General features: G+C 30.9%; 1 protein-coding gene across 2 annotated transcripts; it reads left to right on the forward strand.

The window, feature by feature from the left end:
• Positions 1-14,138: 14,138 nt before the first annotated feature.
• LOC112766046 (ubiquitin carboxyl-terminal hydrolase 16) lies at positions 14,139-20,373 on the forward strand. Of its 2 annotated transcripts, none has more exons than XR_011875689.1 (11): positions 14,139-15,143; positions 15,356-16,805; positions 16,899-16,987; positions 17,070-17,155; positions 17,265-17,424; positions 17,508-17,628; positions 17,801-17,958; positions 18,368-18,452; positions 18,552-18,831; positions 19,241-19,302; positions 19,410-20,373. XR_011875689.1 is itself a non-coding variant. In XM_025811900.3 (11 exons), the coding sequence occupies exons 1-11, from the start codon at positions 14,836-14,838 to the stop codon at positions 20,110-20,112; spliced, it is 3,435 nt and encodes a 1,144-aa protein (XP_025667685.1). In that variant the 5' UTR covers positions 14,139-14,835; the 3' UTR covers positions 20,113-20,373. The 2 variants fall into 2 exon arrangements, 1 of the variants encoding a protein (XP_025667685.1); XM_025811900.3 differs by having other exon boundaries at positions 18,552-18,764.
• Positions 20,374-22,069: the final 1,696 nt, after the last annotated feature.

Raw genomic sequence — 22,069 nt, forward strand, 5'->3', positions numbered from 1 at the left:
GGTCTCTTTTGCGAACCAAAATCGTGACAAGCTCTCTCTTTCTCTCTCTCTCTCTCTTTCTGTCTCTTTCGCCATTTTTTTCTCCCAGAAAAAGTGAATCCAAATACATGAGGCTTCTGTGCTTGGTTATTCAGATTTGATCTTTTCTCTTCACTCTCTTCACACCTTAGATCTGTGTCCTTTTCCGCCTTATTTTTGTCAGCTTTCTCCATGACATCCTTTTCACAGTTTTCCTTAAACAGCTTCACACTCAGCTGAAACCAAAATTCAATTTTGACTCTCACCCATCGTCATCCATTTCAAATCCCTCTCTAGGTTGATTGTGATTCCTCCAAAGGTGCTTTTCTCCGAGTTAATTTATGAGGTCACTATTTTTCAATGCACTTAGCTTTAATTGAGGTGATAAAGGTTATGGTGATGAAGGAACGGCAATGAAAGAGAGGAGGGTGTGGCAAGGAGCCATTGGAGCAGCGGTGGGGACTGAGTGGGAAGTAGTGGTGAGAGTGTGTTAGAAAGAAAAAGAGGGGTGGTGGCTGGGTGAAGAGGGTTAGGGTTAGAAAGGTGATTGGGTGAAGGAGGTGGTGTGGTGGTGAAGATAAGGGTAATTTAGGGATTTTAGATAATTTTTTAGAGTTTGGATAATTTTGTCTGTAAAAACAATTTTTTATGAGTACAAATGGTAATTTCTTTTTTCTATGGGTAGATATGTTAGCATTTTCAACTTTAAATCGCATGTGTTAGCAGAGAACAGTGGTGATGAAACAGAAAAATCAAAATCTTGGGTGATTGACACTGGTACAACAGATCATGTGTCATATTCACTTCAAAATTTTGACTCTTATTTCCATATCCCACCTGTAATAGTGAGACTCCCCAATGGATCATACACTATCAGCAGCATAATGGGCTGTCTCTTTCACTAATGACCTCTACCTCACAAATACACTATATATACCTATCTTCAACTTCAAACTTATTTCTGTTTCATCACTCACTACAAATTTAAAATGTGAATTGAAAATTTCTGATACTGTTTGTGAAGTACAGGATTTGTCAAAGAAGATGATTGGAGTAGCTAGAGTTGCTGATGGACTTTACATTCAACAAAACTCTGCACATCATGCATTCCATATAGCATCACAGATTAGTGCACCTCCAACAATAAACAATGTAGTCTCAAGTAGCACATGGCATAATAGGCTAGGCCATCTACCTTACACTAGAATGCTTTTAATGAAATAAAAATTTTCCTTCATAAATTGCAAATTACATAAGGATCCTTGTGATCCATGTCACTTTGGTAAGTAAAAATAGCTGCCATTTCCTCTTAGTTCTAGTACAGCAAATTTTTGTTTTGATCTTGTTCATATAAACATTTGGGGACCATTGAGTATACCTTCCCTTAGTGGACACAAATATTTTTTTACTGTTGTTGATGACACAAGCAGATTTACCTGGATTTACTTTATGAAACAAAAACCAGAGGCTTTTAATTTAGTTAAAGCATTTGTTCAATTTGTGAAAACTCAGTTTGAAAAATCAATTAAGTCCATTCGGTCAGACAATGGACCAGAATTTACATTGCTTTCTTTCTATACTTCAAATGGTATCATTCATCAAACCTCTTGTGTGGAGACACCACAACAAAATGAAATCATAGAAAGAAAGTATCAGCATATCTTAGAAGTGGCCCGAAGCCTCATGTTTCAGTCACATATCCCTGCTCGTTTTTGAAACTATGATGTTAAGCATGCAGTGCACCTCATAAATAGATATCCAAGTAGCCTTCTCAAAGATCAATCTCCCTTTGAGGTTTTGCATAACAAACTTCCTGATATTTCCCATCTCAAAGTATTTGGATGTCTTGTTTATGCAAGCATCTTGACTTCCTAGCGATCTAAATTGGATTCAAGAGCACATAAATGTTGCTTTCTTGGATATCAAGAGGGTACCAAAGGTTACATGTTAATTGATTTACGAACCAGAAAAATTTTTATCTCTTGTAATGCCATGTTTTATGAAAATCATTTTCCTTTTCTTACATGCAACACACCAACTTTCACCAAGCCCCCTACACCAATGTATGTTCCTTTCTTAGATTCGTTCTCTTATGACATTCCATTACATGATTCTGCTTCATTAGACTCTAATGTTCATCCTAATCTTCTGGGCTTCTCTTTACATGAATGCACTAGTTTTGGCACTAACAGCATCGACCCTCCTGAGGTTCTTTCTCCCTTAGGTCTTGAATCAAATGATTGACCATTCCACTCATCTCACACACCCACCTTTCCGCATGACACATCCCCATCAATGTTGTAGGTCCTGAATCTGAGTGAGTTCCCCAGCTCATTCGTCCCATTCTTAGGAGATCAACTAGAGACCATAGGCCACCCTCTTATCTTCAAGATTATCATTGTGTGAATTCCATCAGTGACGCTAGTACTCATTGCAAATATCCATTTACAGTATCATATCAAAATTTAAGTCACAGTTTTCAAAGGTTCTCTATGGTCATCTCCCAAAATACCGTACCACAGACTTTTAGGGATGCTGTGTCTCAGCAATGTTGGAGGAGCGCCATTAAAGCTGAGCTGAATGCTCTTGAGCAGAATCAGACTTGGGAGTTAACTCCTTTACCGACAGAAAAAACTCTAATAGGTTGCAAGTGGATTTTTCGGGTTAAATTTAATCCAGACGGCACCATTGAACGGCACAAGGCCAGGCTTGTTGCCAAAGGTTTTACCCAAATTCTAGGAGTTGATTATATTGATACCTTCAGCCCGTTGTGAAAGTCACCACACTGCGCATTGTTCTTTCTTTGGCAGCTACATAAATTGTTTCTCAAGCAATTGGATGTTAATACGGCTTTCCTCCATGGAGAGCTTGATAAAGAAGTCTATATGACACTCCCTCTAAGTCTTGATGTTGCTGAGCGAGGGTTGATATGTTGCTTGAAGAAGTCCCTTTATGGCTTGAAGCATGCTAGCCGTCAATGCAACATGAAACTCACTTCTGTATTACGTGGGGCTAGTCTTGCTCAGATTAGACTTGACCATTCTTTGTTCACTAAGCACACTGCACACGGGGATCAGCATCATCCTAGTGTACGTCGATGATCTCATCCTTACTGGGGATGATCTTGCTGAAATTAATAGCGTTAAGCAACTTCTCGATGATGGTTTTAGCATTAAGGATTTAGGTGATTTGAAATACTTTCTCGGGATGAAGGTGGTTTGTTCTGGCCAGGGCATTGTCATTTATCAGAAGAAATATGTCACTGATTTGCTGAGTGATTATGGACTGCTTGAGTGTAAACCGAGCTCTACCCGTATGGACTATGCTTGCAAGCTCACCAAGAATTCGACACCTTTTCGAAAGCTTATTGGACGCCTACTCTACTTGACTAACACAAGGCTTGACATTTGCTTTGTTGTTAGCAAATTGAGTCAGTACCTTGATCATTCACGTTCTGGGCATTTCTCTACCACTATGAGGATTCTTACATACCTTAAAGTTTGTCCAACTACAGGTCTTTTCTTCTCTTCCACCTCTGATCAGCACGTTGTCAGATTCTCTGATTCTGACTGGGCCTCTTGCAATGATTCCCGTAGATCGGTTTTCGGCTATTGCTTCTTCCATGGTTCCTCCCTCATCTCGTGGAAGAGTAAGAAAAAAATTGACGGTAGCCAAGTCCTCCACTAAAGCAGAGTATCGAGCCTTAGTGCATGCTACTTGTGAGGCACAACGGCTCTTTAATCTGTTCAACGAATTATAGCTCCCACTTTCCAAGTCCATCAACCTCTATTGTGATAGTCAATCGACATTGCATTTGGCAGCAAATCCCGTCTTTTATGAACAGACAAAGCACATCGAGATTGATTATCATATTATTCGTGAGAAGATGCAGATCGGTCTTACTAGGCTTCTTTCAATTATTAATCAAGAGCAGCTTGCTGATATCTTAACAAAACCATTGGTGCCTAGCCCCTTTTTGAAGCTATTTCTCAAGCTTAGACTGCGCAACCATCACACTCCAAACTTGCGAGGGACTGTTGGGGAGTAAAAGTATTTTTACTCTTCATTCTTACTGACATAGCATGATGTGTGTGTGTGTGTATTGCAAAAGTGTAATTCACCATTATAACAAAATCACTTCATCAAACTGGTGAATTTTAAAGTGCGCTTGCCCTAACTAGGCATGCTACACGCCTTGTACTTTTTTGGATGTTGGCACAATTTCTATGAGATACGTGTTGTTTTCAGTATCAATATGTAAGTTTGAGGTGTAATTTTTGACTGGCCAACAGGTTAATGAGATCTCTTCAGTATTAAAAATTTGCTTCATGGTCTTGGGAAGATATTCAAATTCGACATTATATATGGCAAGTGCATAAATATATTTTTGTCAAGAGACTGAACCTAGTTGGGTTGGCAGATGTCTTTTTTTTTTAATTATTTTAGTGAAACCGTATATATATATAAACGATTTTGGGGTATACATTTATATAACAATTTATATAATGATATATTTTTATATGATGATTTAAATTAATGTTAAATTACTTTTGAAAATTTCTTTATATCAATTTCAAAATGAATTCATTGAATAAATATTAAAATTTTAAAAAATTTAACGTGAATTTGAATAAACTATAAAAAAACAAATACAACAAAAAGAAGAAAGAAATGTGGATAAACCACTGCTCTTCTTGAATTTTTAGGAAGAGATACCGTTGTAGTGGACTTAGTATCAACATCACTAACACTTTGTTTGGATGGAAGATGGAAAATGAAAGGAAAGAAAATAAGAGGAAAGAAAATGAAAGGAAAAAAAATAAGAAGAAAAATTGATTTTTATGTTGTTTGGATGAAGAGAAAATGAATAGAAAAAAAGAGAGAGAAAAAATCATAACCAAGTGAAATTACATTAAAATCCTTCATTTTTCTTTTGTTTTTTCTAACACCATGGATAAAATAATAATTTCACTTTCACTTTGTGTATTATCATCCATTTTCTTTGCAAGAGTGAGAGGAAAACTTAAAAGTGGATCCCATGCCATTTTTTTTTCTTTCCTTCCAATTTCCATTCTCATCCAATTAATGGAAAATGAAGTTTTCCATCTATTTTTCCTCCTTATATTTTCCTTCCTTGCATTTTCTATTGATCCAAACAATATGTAACACATGTTAATGGAACCAATTCCAAACTCTTATTAGCTAATATTTATCACATATGTTAAATTTAATTTAAAAATATTTATATTTATGTAAAAATTTTTTCTATAAAATAATATATTATTGGCAATGTGAAACTTACATTTTAATTTAAAAAATTATATAAAAAATTGATAAATATTATTGAAAAATAAAGTAGTTTAAAATTTTAAGATATAAAATTATATTTTTTAAAAGTTAATTATTAATTAAGAGTTTAATTAGAAAACTATTTTAGTTAATATCGGCTAATTTTTAAAGTTATTTTTTGTTCTAAATCATAAATAATTAAAAAAATTAATAGACTTGGACTTTTCACTGGGCCGGCCTATATGAATGAGAGCACCAATCCATGGTAAACAATTAGAAATTTAAAAATTCTGTTTTGCAATAAATACAAAGCAGGTAGTCTCTTTTAAAATAAATCTTACCAACCGAGGTGATATCAAAAAGAAAAAAAAAATCTTTAAAATCGTTTCTTTTTGCATTAGGGTGCCAGAGGCATCTGAAAAGCTTTTTTTGAACCGGCGCTTTCTAAAACTTACCATTTATGTGAGTCTTTTCCATCTTTTAGAATGATCTCCTGAATTCCAAAATATGTGTGAACACAGTAGCAGAACTTCAAAAATAATTTTAAAGGGACCAAACCTTTAACATAAAAAAATAGACAATAACATTTATATAAAAATAAAATGTACTAATATAATTTTGTTTAGAGTTTGTCATTCAGATGATAATAAATAAATAATTTTATAGATAAATATTTTAAAATATTTTAAAATAATATTATTCGAATCTTAAATTATTTAAAATATTCAATAACTAAATCAAAAACTAAACTTTTTATACTTAAAATGATAGATATTAAAAATTATAATATTTAATAAATATTGAATATATATATTTTTAAAATAATTAATTAGGAAACTAACAAATCATAAAATAATACCAAATTAATTAGATATATTCAATTTTTTAAATAAAATGATATAAAAATATAATTACTTAAAATTTAATTTAAAAAATTAAAATTTTAAAAGTTGTAAATGGTAAATTTTTTTTTATCAGTCTACACCAATACTTAAAAAATATCTTAATATTTTTTCTGTAAAAGAAAATCAAAATAAAACCAATAATACATAAAATAGTATTAAAAAGGTAAATTAATTATTATAATGATTAGAATGATGAATTTTATTTATGGGATACTAACTTTTCAAACAGTTCTCCTTGCAAAATGAGAATTGCATTTTAAAGCCAAAGAATTTTAGATTTTTCCATGTTCATTTGCAGAAGCAGCAACTTTTTTCAGATTTTTTTTATATTAAGTTTTCCCAAACTTTTATTTCATAAGATAGTATTCATCCTTCCATGAATGTGGGTTTTTTAGTCTAAGTTTTAAGATTTTTTTTCATAATTTAACAAGCATTCAAGTAAAGTTTTGGCCCATCCTTTTATAGATGTTCATCACTTATTTACTTGTGTGAATCTTTTATGAGCCATTAACATAAAAAAAAGGAAAAAAATAAAAATATATCAAGGATCAAAGATTACTACATAATATCTCTTCTTAGCTAGGGTCAAAATGAAATTTTGAAGAAGACTCACTAACAAAGCAGCAACCTGTATCAAAGAAGACAGGTTAATGCTACATCTTACTGTGACCGACACTTCCTAAAATTCACCCATCAAACTCACACGCTTCTTTCACTTAATTTTTCTCTCACCTCTATGAAAAATTTTTTATTTTAATATCAAAGAGTAAATAGAATTTTACGTTAATATTACAAAAAATGAGGTTTTACAGTATTATGAGAGTGCTATTCTGTACAAACACAATACGCAGAACACGTATTGTGCTGACAATATGCAATCTGTGTATTTATAATACGTAATTTGTGTATTGTAATTTAATATTAAAATAATACAATACGTAATTTATGTATTGTAATTTAGTATTAAAATAATACAATATGCAGTCTGTGTATTATCTTTATAAATTAAAAAAAAAATATGAACTAACAATCTGTTTTCTGCAAATTTTATAGCTCTGAGAATTTTATAAAATACCGCAGCTTCCAATATTAAAAGATTACACTAATTTTTATTCAATATCTAAAAAAAATGAACCTTTATGGGAGCACACAAATTTTCTAAAAGTCCTCTCAAGCTTCTCTAGAATACAAACCCAAGAGAAAATAAATAAAGGTATTGTGATTTTCTTGCTACTTTGGTTAAAAATTTGAATCGTTTGTTTGCCTTATTAGGTAATTGATTACCAACTTTTACGTCAAGTTCTCGCGTGGCTCTAAACCTATATATTCGATCGGTTCCGCTACGTTACCAACAGCATATTTGCCAATTTCTGCCAACTCTTATTTATAATTGTGTTTCATGGAAGTGTGTTCATAGATATGTCTAATAAAAATGTCTTTTTTATAGCGGTGTTTAATAGAAGTGTCTTTATAGATATATTTTCTGGATGTGTCTTTTTATATATGTATTTAAAATATATTAATTATTAGACACATCCACAAACACACTTCCATAAAACACAATTATAAATAAAAGTTGGCAGAAGTTGGTAGATAGTATATTGGTACCCTATACTTTTCCATATTCGATTGGAAAGGCAAACGTGCATGATGACGCTATGATATACTATGCATATGTTTGATATTATTTCAAATTCAAATTTAAAATGCAGGAAAATTTTATAGTGTTTATTAGTTAGTGTTTTTATAATAAATTTTAAATATTTAAAAATTATTTATTTATATATTTTTTAAATTAAATATTATTTTTTTTAATAAATTAGATAATATTTTTTAGACACTATAGCAATGAGCTTGAACCTTGAAGTGTATATACTAACACTATGTTTGATTTGATGGAAAATGAATAGAAAGAAAATGAAAGAAAAGAAAATGAATGAAAAATGATATTTTTCTTTGTTTAGTTGTCAAAGAAAATAGAAAGAAAGAAAAATTTTTTTGTGGGTTCCACTAAAAAAATTTTCTTTTCATCACAAACAAAAAAATAAGAAGAAAAATGTTATAATTTTGTATTTCCAATATTACCCTTAGTTATATTATTATTGACAAATATTAATATAAATTTAATTTTAATATATTATTATAATAAAAATTTATATTTAAACATTATATGTATTAAATAAATAATCTAAATCAAATATATAAAATTATAATATTTTATAATATTTATAAAATATAATAAAACATAAATAAATAAAAATATTTATACTTTATTTTATAATAAGAGTATTAATATAATTTTATACTATTATATTTTTTTTTCTTTTCATTCAAATAAAAAAAAAATTTTCTTTCTATTTATTTTCTATTTATCCACATAACATATAAATAACTCAATTTTTTTATTTTCTTTCTTTTTATTTTCTTTTTTTTCATTTTTTTTTTCAACATTCAAACAAAGTGTAAACTCTGTTAAAAGAAGAGTAGTGATAATGATGACGTATGTACTATTCACCATCTTATTCTTACTTATTACAATCAACGATGTAGGTGTGAAATATGGAAAATATATAACATGATGGGTAGAATTTTCTTTTGTTACCTAATCTTGTTTTAATGCTTTGTTACTGACTTATTTTACACATGCTCGACTTTTTAAGCATTAGTTCGACCTAGCTACGAATTGTATTTGCCACCACCACTAGACATTTAAGTCTCACAACTTTTTCTTTGAAAAGACATATATTTCTTAATTTCTAAGTATGTTTGGTATGTATTTTTAAGGCACTAGAAATAAATATAATAAGAATAGAAATATATATTTTTTGTATCTTTGTATTGCGTTTGATTATAATAAACAGAATTCATAAAATGTCTTTAGCTTAAGTTTACTTAGAATATAATAGATAAGACAGAAAATATATATAGAATACAAAAAGAGTAAATCATTGAAATAGTACATGAAAATTTTTATCGTAGGCTAAAATAATTTTAAAAGACACAAACAATAAATAAGTTCTCTAAAAATAGTTAAATCTAATAAAAATAATCATTCGTCAAATAATTTTATTTACGTTAACAGAAAATATTGACATAGTGAAACAGAAATATATAATGAGGTGAAAATACAACTGTGATATGGCATCACGTTTTATATAATTATAAAAAGTTATCTCAAATTCTTAATAATTTTTATAATTAAAAAATTACAATAATTGAAAAATACCTAAAAAAATTCTCTTGGCTTAGAAGATGATCATGAATTTCTGGGATAATAGGTAATTATGAGGTGAAAATCTCACCAAGTAATTTGACAAATTAACGATGAATTTGACAAATTATTCTCTTGCTAATTATCTCTTGCTATATATTCTAGAAAAGTAATAAGCGAGGAAGTGGGTAGATGGTTCGATCTAGTATATGTTTGGATTACAATTTATAAACAGGAGTTTGAATAAAATTACTCAGTAATAAAAATAGATAAAGTGAAAATGAAGAAGTGGAAAAAAAGCTTAAGAATTGATTTAGTAAATACATGTTTATACTGCTTAATTGGTTTGGTTGAGTTTTCAACCACATCATCATCTTTAATTTGTTTGCTATATCAGTATTTTTTTTAAAACATAAATTAATCACTTAATGAATAGTTATTTTTGTTAGATTTAACTATCTTTATTTAAAGTATTTATTTGTGGTTTGTGTCTTTTGAAATTATTTTTGTCCACGATAAAATCTTTTAAATATCATTTTATAGTTTATTAAATACAAAAATTATTATTTTTAATTAAAAATAAAGAATTTTTTAACTTATATTTTTCTCTTTTACTGTCTTTTTAATCTAATTAGATTCATTTCTAATATTTTCTTAGAGAGAGAAAGAGAGGGGAGTTAAAATGATATAGAAGTAAAAAAAAAAAAATAGAGAAAAAAAGTAATTTAGGATAGAGAAGAGAAAGAAAAAAGATAAATTCATAATTATAAAGAGTAAAAATATATTGATCCAAACTATTTTCATTAAATTTGTGTCTTTATTTATTTTAATTTGCTTTGTCTCTCTTTATCTCTACTTCTAATATTTTAAGAACAAATTATAATTTTGTTTTATTTTTATAATTTCACTCCACACATGATTATTTTGTATTATATATTTGAAAAAAAAAACTTGTAAAAAAATAAGACATTATTAAAAATAGAAGTTATAATATTCACTTTTCAATTTTAGGATACAAATCCAACACACCATGTGTGATCTATCTACCATAGTACCATTCCATGTATGTCCTTTTCATCTAACTTGACAAAATGGACTAATTAAATTAAAGTAAAAAATTATATAATTTATGCGCTTTGTTAGCATTATATCATTTTATCAGTGTCTATCTAATTGTTGTTATGTAGCACAAAAGAGAAGAAAAAAATGCTCCATACTAGTCAGATTTTCCCGCGGTACACAACATGTGCTCTTAATTACAACTAATATTTTTTTCCGAGAATATAAATTTTTTAAAATTATGTGGATTTTATTCTGATATTATATAATATAGTAGAAAAAATTTACGTAGTTAAACTATTTCTATAAAAAAAATAGCAAGAGACAAAAATTTTTATCGGCTAAAAGGATTAGAATCTCTGTAAATAAAAAAATCAAATAATAAATTGTTTAGTTATTATTTTTATCTTTTACTAAAAATTAATTTTAATATTTATTATCTAAAAATTACAAAATTTAATGGTTGTACTTTTATATTTGATTAAATATTAAGTTTGTTACACAAATTAAAATAATTAATTTTCATGTATATTATTTAAAAACATAATTTTTCTCTCTCTAATTAGATATTAGTATAAAAAAATTATATTAATAGTTATAAAATTAATTTATTTTTTTAAACAATTGAATGTTGATTCTAATTATTAATCACAACATTAGTATTGTATTCAAATTATATGTAATAAATATTTGAAGGAAGAGAAATAAAAAAATATATTTAAAAAGTTAAACATTGAAAATTTGAAACTAAATAAAAAATTTTAAAAATATGTATATAATAATAATATTTTTTATGTAAATAATATTATAGGATGTTTTTTATTATATTTAATTATAAATTTAATGTATTTTTTATAATTTCATGATTTATTTAAATTATATTAATTTATTAATTTTATTTTTGGTAGAATAAAAATATAGAAAAAGATAGAGAATGAGAGAGAAAAGAAAGAGAAAGATAAAGAAGAAGGAGAGAGTGTGTGTTTGTTCATTTGAAAAAAAATTATTTTAATTATAATGAAAGAATATCTCATGACATATTTTAGTTTGTTAAATTAGTAATATAATATAAATTATAAGTTATATATAGAGTGAGAAGGATCGAAAAAATAGAAAAAGAAGAAAGATAGATAAGATGATATAAAATTTTTTTATTAATTTTAGAAAAAAATATTTTATCTCAATTTTAACGAAAGAATATTATATAACATATTTTAATTATTAAATTAGTAATATAATAGAGATTTTATGTAAAAAAAAAAAAAAGAAAAATGCTCCATACAAGTATACAACCAACGCTGGTCAGATTTTGCCGCGGTACACAAGTGTTTTTAATACCAATTTTTGAAGGGGAAAAAAACATTACACTGTCATTTAGAGTCTTTAATCTTCATTTAAAATTGAAAAAAGTCTTTTATTGAGACAACCTTTTCTCATTTTAAATCTCTAGCAATAAACAGGAAACACTAGACTTTTTGATGAGTAAAGTATCGTTTTTGTCACGTTTGGGATAAGTCTTATTTGTGTCTCTAACGTTTAAATCGTCCTATTTGTGTCCTTAACGTTTATAAAAATGATTCAATGTTATCCTACTATCAATTATACTAACAAATCAGATTATATTTTTCAATTATTTTCACTTGGATGTATTCATTCTCAATTAGGTCTCACTTGGATGTGTTCGATTTTAATATTATACCCACTATTTATGTTTAGATTCAATTATGTCCCTAGAAAAACGAATTATGTAAATATTGTAGGAATTAGTTTCAACATTTGATGAGCTATTTTTCGGAGTAGATCATCGATTTTATCCCAGACATTTGTATTCTAACTTCAAAAAGAGATTTTTAAAACTCAAACTAAAGTGCTCATGATGTGTAATTGACAACAGGATAATATTGAATCACTTTTACAAACGTTAGGGATACAAATAGGACGATTTAAACGTTAGGGACACAAATAGGATTTACCCCAAACGTTGGGGACAAAAACAATACTTTACTCAACTTTTGATTGATCATCCTAGTCAATCTCACAGTTAACACTCATAATCTATGACATACACCAAAAGATTGGAGACGCTGACACGTGATGGTATTTAGGTGTGTCTAAGCGTGTTCCGGTGAAAATTTTTTTATTTTTTATTAAGACACGGTTTGGACACAACAAACACGCATGTCGGACGAGTGTCGCAATTCAACGAAGTGTCCGTGCTTCATAGCTCATAATTAATTTCTTTATTTTTTTTACCGAAAATATAGAGACTCAAACCCGCAATCTCTTAATTGAATATGGAAAAATTATGCCATTTGAACTATTATTTCTTGGCATAATTAATTTCTTTATTGCTAATAAACAGTAACACATAATTCAATTTATTTTCATGTACATGGACATATGAACAATAATAATAATAACAACAACGGAAAAAATCGCTATCCCTTGGTTTTCATGAAATGGTAAAAGTGACCTATCACCGTTCATATATAATCATTGATCCATGACTTGTAATCTTTTTATTCATAAGAAATGTATATATTATTACTTATTAGAACAAAATAATAAAAAGTAGGAGATACTTTCCTTTCCTTACGTTGAAAAGCCAAAATTGTGTTTGTGACCTACCCCAAACCTAAGAAGACAATTTACTTGTAAAATGGTTAATTCCAACAGAATCTCTCACACACCAAAAGAAACAAACAACGACATATGCTAATCCCAAAAAATTTCATCAACGGGTCCATGGAATCCAGGCCCCACCACCACCGTCCGATCCCCCGAATCAGAAACCATTAGAATCAATCCGTACCGTATAAGAGGGGCTCCGCTCATTCATGGGCCCCACTTCACGTGCACTGCCTGCCATAACCTTCCAACTCACATACACTGCTCCCATAATTTCCCCCCAAAACCGAACCTTTTTTGTGCAATTTTTTTAGGTTAAATATATGATCAAATTACTAATTTTGTCTCAACATTTAAGTCCAACTCACTATTTTATTTTAAATATTTTTCTCTCTTTTTTTCTTTAGTCAAAATTCAAAGTCTTTTTTCTAAGATGGTCTCTTCCAATCACTTTGTTCTTTTAAAATATTATATGCGTTATTTTTTACGAATATTATGTTTGTATATTTTTATTTTTTTATATTAAGAACGTTTGACATAAAATTTATGTTTGAAAATATAAAAAATATTAAAAAAACAAATATTTAAATTAATCTTCAATAAATTTTAAATAAGATATTTGATCTTCAATAAATTTTTATTGTTTTAAATTTTTTAAGACAAATTTGTCATTTTATAAAAAAAGATTAATTTATCTTATAAAAATATTTATTGAAAATCTAATTATCATAATTAATTCTGTTAAGAATTTATTTATCTAATATATTTATTATATAATAAGAAAACAAATACATTAAAAATAAAAAATATGTTAATTATGACTGTTTTTAGTTTTCAAATTATGACTCTAAATACTTTCGTTGGGTAATTGGGGAGCAGTTTTTAATTAAATTTCCGTGTTATACAAACATATAATAATTTTTTGTTGTTGTTAAACATATAATAAATCATTGTGATATTTGTAAGAAAATTTAAATCTTTTACTGGACCTTAAGAATATTTAAAAATTGTTAAAGTGGAAATACCTTGGGGAAAAACAAAAAAAAGAAGAAAACACTTTACACAAAACCAGCAAAAGAATCAAAGTTGTGAAAGTTTCTTTAATTACAGAGATCCGAATATTTGATGGGCGAAGAATTCACGCTTCCCAACGGTTTGAAACTTGGAACTTTGGAACAAAATTCTTTTCCCTCAACAATCAATTTCCCGTTTTGTAACCATCACAATTTTTAATTCTCTCTCTAAATTTAATACTATTTCTTCACATTTACCGCGTTTTCTTCTTCTCTCTCTTCACAAAATTTTCCCATCCAAACCAAAACGAATCTAACCACCGGAGAATTCTCATTTCTCAATTTTGCACTGCGCCATCGTTTTCAGTAAGCAGTAACTCAATTGAAGAAAAGAAGGAAGAAGAAAAAGAAGAAAACCTCCTTTTACTTGCATACGCTTTTTTGTTTTTATTCTCTCTAACTCTCTATTGTCCTCGTTAATCTCACCGTCACGCGCTGCCGCGTATTTCGTCACCGTTTAATCACCGAAAGCAAGCTACCTGATTGGAGCCTTTGGTTTGAAACTTGAAACGGACGGTTACATTGCAAGTTGTGCCGCTTTTCTCAGCTGAATCAGTTAGTTTCTTCATCTATGTGTGGTGGTGGAAGGAGGATTAGGAGGAGCATAGGCTTTGTCGCTGCCATAGCTGGATGTGCATCGGGTGCAGGATAAATGCGCTACACCGGGGATCTAGGGTTTTCGAGCCTGGTCCTTTTGGTGCTGTTGCTGCTGCTGATTTGTCTTGTTTTTCCGGCGATCGGATTCTTTTATGTCCGCCGTAAATGGCGGATTTCAGTGGCTAGGAAGGAAGAGATCAGGAGGCTTCTGATTTTGGCTGCTGAGGAAACTGCCAGGGCCGAGAGAGAGTCCACGTATGGTTACGGTGCCGCGGTGGAAACCGCCGTCAAGAGCAATCAGTGTGCCGTGTGCTTTGTTCCCGCCACCGCACGCTGCGCTCAGTGCAAATCGGTTCGCTACTGGTGAGTTCATCTTCCATTTCTCTTCTATGCTCTTCATTTTTTTGCTAGCTGTTCAAAGATGTTTTGTTTTGTTTTGTTTTGTTGCCTTGTGAACTTGTTGAATGATCCATTCTGTATAACTTGGTTTTCCTCTGTGATTTTATTTTATTTGTGGACTTTACCGTATGCGTAAGATGTCTGTGTTATATACATTTTGGTATCATGTGTTTCAGTTCGTTTGAGTGTCAAACTCTTCATTGGCGCCAAGGGCACAAATTGGAATGCCGTCTGCAAAGAATCCTTCGGCAGAGTGATGTAGTTAGTGATCTTGGCAACAAGGCAACCGAGCAAGAATTCTCTAGAATCGCTGACCAGAAGTCTGAAATTGCAGGTGCAGAGCATGAAGCGTCCAGTGAAAACCAACAAACTTCAGTCGCTGGTGTTTCTTCTAAAGTTTTATATGGAAAAAATGAAAATGTAAGAGATGAGTGCCTTGCAGGGGGAACTATAACAGATTCTAATTCTGAGTTGTCAAGTAACTCTTTTTCTGGCTTCTCAGCTTCTCCAAGTGCTAGTGAATCATCTGATGACTCCTCTATTTGTGAGAGTGTTATATCAAACGAGCATGACCAATCTGATGGACCGATTTTTGTTGATTCAACACTTGACGTTCCAGATAGCACTTCAAGTGACAGTAGCATGGTTGTAGCTATGTCTTCATCACCCAAATTTGCCAGTTTGGTTGAATCAGTTGATGGTTTTTCGACAATGCGTAAATTAAATGAAAGTAGATCTGGTCTTTGTAAAGAAGAAGGAAAACTTGCAAAAAATGGTACTTCAGGTTCAGGTATGCTGAAGGGGGCAACAATCAAGCCTTCCATAGTGTCTTCCGGGTTCTGGGATAGAACTCTTGGCACAACTGGGATTGAAGAAGATGTCAACAGTGACACTTCTCCATCCCATTCGGATGAATCCACTCACAATACAGGATCTGATTCTCAGTCATTTCGCTTTTCGTTTAGTTCCATCGCTCTTATGCAAGCGCAAGATAGTGAGGCAAAGAATTTTGTATCTGATAATGCTTCTCCCAATACTGTTGGGGACAATGTGCCTTGCTCAGGATCAGCATCAACGGAGAATGACAGAGATACAGTGAATTCTTCAAAGGCTACAAATCTTAAATTCATGAACAGCAAAGATTCCATACTTCCAAACCCTGCTGCTGCCCCTGTTTATGAATCTGATCAATTGGAATCTAAAGGCAGCTCTGTGCAACCCTTATCTTGTCTCTACCCACCATCCCCCAGTCCTAGCAAAGGTTCAGGTTGTGCAGATTCTTTGAACGTCCATAACTTGCAATCGTATATTTCTATGGCATCAAATCGTGTTGTAGGAAACCATGGCATCAATTCTAAGTCTGCTGAAATTAGATGCCTGACACGTGACCTTGATTCTAATTTAGTCTGTAGAACTGATGCTCACTCAAATTCCAGTACAAAACATGTGAATAATGGTAATCAATCTGCCACTAGTACGTCGTCTGGGGGTGTTAGCTGTTCTGCAAATTCTAAGAGTGGCTTGAAATCATCTGTTTTAAAAGTTGTTGATCAGTTCCGAGGATCAAATTTCTCAAAGCAGTTTCCACTAGTTTGGAATGATACCGCAGGAAAACAAAGTGATAAGGTTCTTTCTTGAACAAATTTCTATTTATTTGTTTATTTTTATATGTTCTTTTGTGCCTTGTGCAATTTTATCTTACATTTACAGATGTTGCAGGGTCTTTTTCCTTATGAATTGTTTGTCAAGATTTATAACTCGAACAAGGGGGAGTTTAGCCCATTTGGTCTTATAAATTGTGGGAACAGGTAATTTGAAATGATTTGTTTGCTAGAAACATTTGATAAGATAATTAGTTCAAAGAGCTTGTTTGTTCATTTATTTTTGCAGCTGTTATGCCAATGCTGTACTCCAGTGCTTAGTATTTACACCACCCCTGACTGCATATTTTCTTCAAGGACTACATTCTACAGCATGTATGTAAGCAAATCAGTTTTTCCATTGGAATCATCTGCATGCCATATTTCTTGAATATTATCTTCTGTAACCCATTAATAGGGTTAAACAATTCTATGCAAATTTCAGGTGCAAATAAAAAATGTTTCAACTGTGAGTTTGAAAGTTTGATTTTGAAGTCAAAGGATACAAAATATCCACTCTCTCCTAAGGGCATACTCTCCCAACTAAGGAGAACTGGAAGTCAACTTGGTAATGGCAAAGAAGAAGATGCACATGAATTTCTAAGGTAAACCCTTTTGTAAGTGTAACCACATAATTCTTGTCCTGTAATTCATTTCAGATTAAGGAATCTGGTGTTATACTCAACAGGCATGCCATTGACACAATGCAATCTGTTTGCCTTATGGATGCTGGGGTTGATGTATGTGGTTCATTGGAAGAGGACACTACTTTAATTGGTCTAACATTTGGGGGTTACCTTAGATCAAAGGTAATTTATGTTTATATATTGAAATCTACTAAACTATTATGTTTTTCCCCCTTTCCTGTGTTATAATGCACCAATACAGTGTTGCCATGCTTTTGCAATAGATAAATTCCTCATTTTAAGATCCATTAATTCAAATAATGTGGAGAGTAAACATGCACCTCATACTTTGCAGATAAAATGCATGAAATGTGGAGGAAAATCTGAACGTCAGGAAAGGATGATGGATCTTACCGTTGAGATAGAAGGGGACATAGCAACCCTGCAGGAAGCTCTTCGACGATTTACAAGTACCGAGTCTTTGGATGGAGAAAATAAGTACCACTGTGTCAGGTTGGTTGGTCCTAGAGTGGCCTTTTTAAAAGTTTCAGTGTTGTTATATAATAGGAACTTGAATTCTGTTTTAAGATATAAATACTAGTTCCTTAAATCAGTGTAGACATTTGTAATCCTGCAAAAAAGGATTAAGTCCTAAAAAATGTTTGAACTTTAAAAAGAGAAAGTCACTCCTAGAGTCTCTGCACATATGGAAGCTCTAGCTAGCCTTCTCCCATGCTTGCAGAATCTTGTTTGGTGTACAAGTGTTTTTAACATTGGCATTTTATGTGGATTCTGGATTACTAAGGCTTTGGTATGTTATTTGGCTTACTAACGTTTTTTTGGCATTTTTGCTTTTATTGTTCAAATTGCTTGTGCTCAAAGTTAGTTTTCTATATTATTAATGTAACCTCTCCATTTGAAGATGTAAATCTTATGAGAAGGCCAAGAAGAAGCTGACCATTTCTGAGGCACCTAATGTTCTTACAATTGCATTAAAGAGATTTCAGGTACTTTATGTCTTAAATTCAAAGTATAATATGTTATTACCTTCATTTGTGCTGTCTATATGCAGATAGTACATTAAATTTGTTACATTTGTCTTGCAGTCAGGAAAGTTTGGGAAGCTTAACAAGCCTATCCAGTTTCCTAAAACTCTTGACTTGGCTCCTTTCATGAGTGGGACTAGTGATAAATCACCTATATACAGACTGTATGGTGTAGTTGTTCACTTGGATATCATGAATGCTGCCTTTTCTGGTCACTATGTGAGCTATGTGAAGAATAGTCAAAACAAGTGGTTCAAGGTTGATGACAGTGTGGTAAGTCCCTCAGTTTCCATTTGTTTGCATATATCCTGAAGACATATCTCTTGGCTTGGTTTTACAGGTACTTGCTAGATTCCCACACCAAATTAGTAATATGTAGCCTTGGTTCCACCACTTGTAACATCATAAATCTGTGACCGATATATATCATTTGTTCTTTATTATTGTGAATAAAAGTATATCTGCATAGGCTTGGTTGAATTCTGTGACAAAATCTTCTATCGTAAAATCATATGACAATCATTTGGTCTGGATAAAACTGTTCCAAGGTTTATCGACAAGCAGGTTTTCAAATCATTTCTAAACTTTAAAACAAATAATTTTATTTCATTATTACTTACTATTCAAACCTGTCAGATGCACCTAACAAAGTTTCTTCATATGCAATTTTGGTTTGTTTGGCAGGATTTATTAACCAATTGTGCGAGTATATTGTACTTCATTTTAACCATGTCCTTTATGTCTTGTAGGTGACACCTGTTGAGGTGGAGAGAGTCTTAACAAAAGGATCATATATGCTTTTTTATGCAAGGTAACCCTTCTGGTGTTATTTTTCTGGTGCATCTTGTGCAAGCAATGTTCCTTTTTACTAACAATTGCCTCTAGTGCGCTTCTCTCACCATCTGATTCCCTCTGTAGGTGTTCACCCAAGGCCCCAAGATCAATCAGAGGCAAGACATTGTCCCCAGAATCAAAAGGCAAAGTAACCGGAAAGACCGCAACGAAAACTCGGAATGTATCTATAACTTCTGGTCCTGCTGAATATATCAGTAGTCCAGATGGTTCACCCACCTTGGACTCCTTCTATTCAAAGTTTCACCACCTGAAGAGAGTTTTAGAAGATGACTCGTCAAGTGACAATTCATCGCTAATCAGCAGCAATTCCGACTTAGGTTCTTGCAGCACCGATAGCACTCATGATTCGACTACCACAGATGAGTTCTCCAATTATATTTTCGGTGATTCAAGGGTCGGCTGGGGTAGCCCATGGAGGAACTCCGAATCCGACACCTCATCCTCCACCTCTTCCTCATCTTCTCCCCTGAACTTCAGGCATTCACCCCTAGCCGATGTGGACCGATATGATTCAGTTTCTCATGGTTCAAGTGCAGATATAGATGGCAATTTGTACAGGAACAAAATGGGGCATGCAGAAAGAAAAGGAGGTGTTGTGCCTCTCTCACATTCAGACACTCTACACCATAGGAAGTTAGAAAGTACTAGGATTAGCAGCAACAGTAATTTTAGGGATACTAACTCTCATCAGAGACTAGGATCTAACCATTTTAATGGCATAAGCTCTGGTGCACCTTGTAGAAAACCAAGGGACAGAACGGATTGAAAAATTTATTTAGTTTTAATCTATAGGTAGGCCGGTGCAGTATATAATGAGGGATAGTCTACCATTTATGTAATGTACTCAAAAGATGGCGTTCTTATAGAAAGGAATTAGCCATCAACATTTTGCTTGTCACTTAAATAGATGTAGTAGGTATATAGATTAATTACTGTAACTAATAAGTCTTATCATTCCATTTTTCTGAAAGAAAAACTTGAACACGTGAATCAATAAGATTGTAATATGATAATCCTATTCTGTTAACTTGTTTTTAGGTCAAATAGAAACTAGTTATATATATATATATATATATATATATTTTAAAGATTAGAGTTTTTTAAAATGAAGAAATTGGTAGAGTAAGAAAAAGTAAAGGTATATATATATATATATATATATATATATATATATATATATATATATATATATATATTTTAAAGATTAGGGTTTTCTAAAATGAAGAAATTGGTAGAGTAAGAAAAAGTAAAGGATTTAATTATTTTTGAATTAAAATAGTAGATTTTATATATAATAGAAGTAATAAATTCAATGGTGATTAAACTATTGTTTTTTTAATTTTACCAATTTTTTATTTTAAAGGTTTTTATCATATTTAAAATATTATTCTTTCTGAAGTGTTTATACCTATTTATTTATTTTTTCTTTCAAATATATTTCACTCTTGGCAATAACAAGTTAACAACTGACGTATACTATTTGTGAATTAAATCATTGTTATAGTTATTTAAATATTTTTGTTTGGACCATGAGGTGTTTTAATTTTTAGAATTTAGCTAGCAGGTTAAGATGATCAATTGAAAAAGTTTTTATAAAACATGTAAATTTTAAATAAATAATGTATTTGTTATGTATTTATTAAAATAAAAAATAAAAAATAGTATAATCTTAACATATATCTTAAATTCTCAACTTTTAGGATAAATATTAGCTAAATTCTAATTTTTGTTTGTTTATTTGTTTGGACCATGGAACATGAGTTGGTGGTATTGGTATTTCATTACATCAATCTGCAATGAAATAATCCAAGCCAACATGGCTTGAGATGAAGTTCGTTAAAATAATCAAATTGAAATTGATAAGGCAGATAGGGTCTACAGAGGATGTAGTTGATGATAAATTGATAATAGAACAAAAGAGAGTGATGGAACGGATACAAAGGGTGAGACAACTTTGTTCCTGTAATAAAATCCAACTCAACAAAGTGCAATCCCTTTTCGGTTCTGTATTCAAATTACTTCACAATATTGAAAAAATTAAAGGGACAACCTGTGTCCATGCCCTACTCTTTGTACTTTCTACTAAACACACGTATCATTAATTCTTGGCCCTACCCATTATTCCAGGTTTCCCATATCAATGTTTTTCTTTAAATTACTACAAACAATTTACTTCAGTTTGATTTTTAAGCATAGAAAAAACACTGATGCTACATGACTAATTAGCAGTTTAGCACAATAAAAATTAGTTGAATAAGAAAGAGGAGACACATAAAAGAAAGAAGAAAAAAGACTTGAATAAACTTAATGATAAAAATAGCAAGTATTTCTCTTAATATGTTCTTGTTAAGAATTAAAAAAAAAAAGAATCCAAATATTGGTAGTTCAATTAAGACAGAGAAAAAAAAAATAGCATAGTGGATGAATTCATGTTGGATAATTCTATATGGATTATTGTTGTAAAATTTTAGCACATGCATTATCTAACTAAGCTTTATTAAAGTTATTTATTTTGCATCATAAAGATACTGTGGAAGCCTGCCTCTATCAAGTTGGAAAGAGAAGAGACAAGAAACTTGGCTGCCAAGTCTATTGATTCAAAGGGCTCATAGCATTCCATGCACCAATTCTAACTCTTTATTCTTGTTTTGGAGATACACGAAGAGATCAATCCCATCTCTTCCCATGATTGTATCTTCATTTTCTTTGGTCTATAAAATACA

The sequence above is a fragment of the Arachis hypogaea genome, chromosome 17 (genome assembly GCF_003086295.3).
Source record: "Arachis hypogaea cultivar Tifrunner chromosome 17, arahy.Tifrunner.gnm2.J5K5, whole genome shotgun sequence".
NCBI lineage: Eukaryota > Viridiplantae > Streptophyta > Magnoliopsida > Fabales > Fabaceae > Arachis > Arachis hypogaea.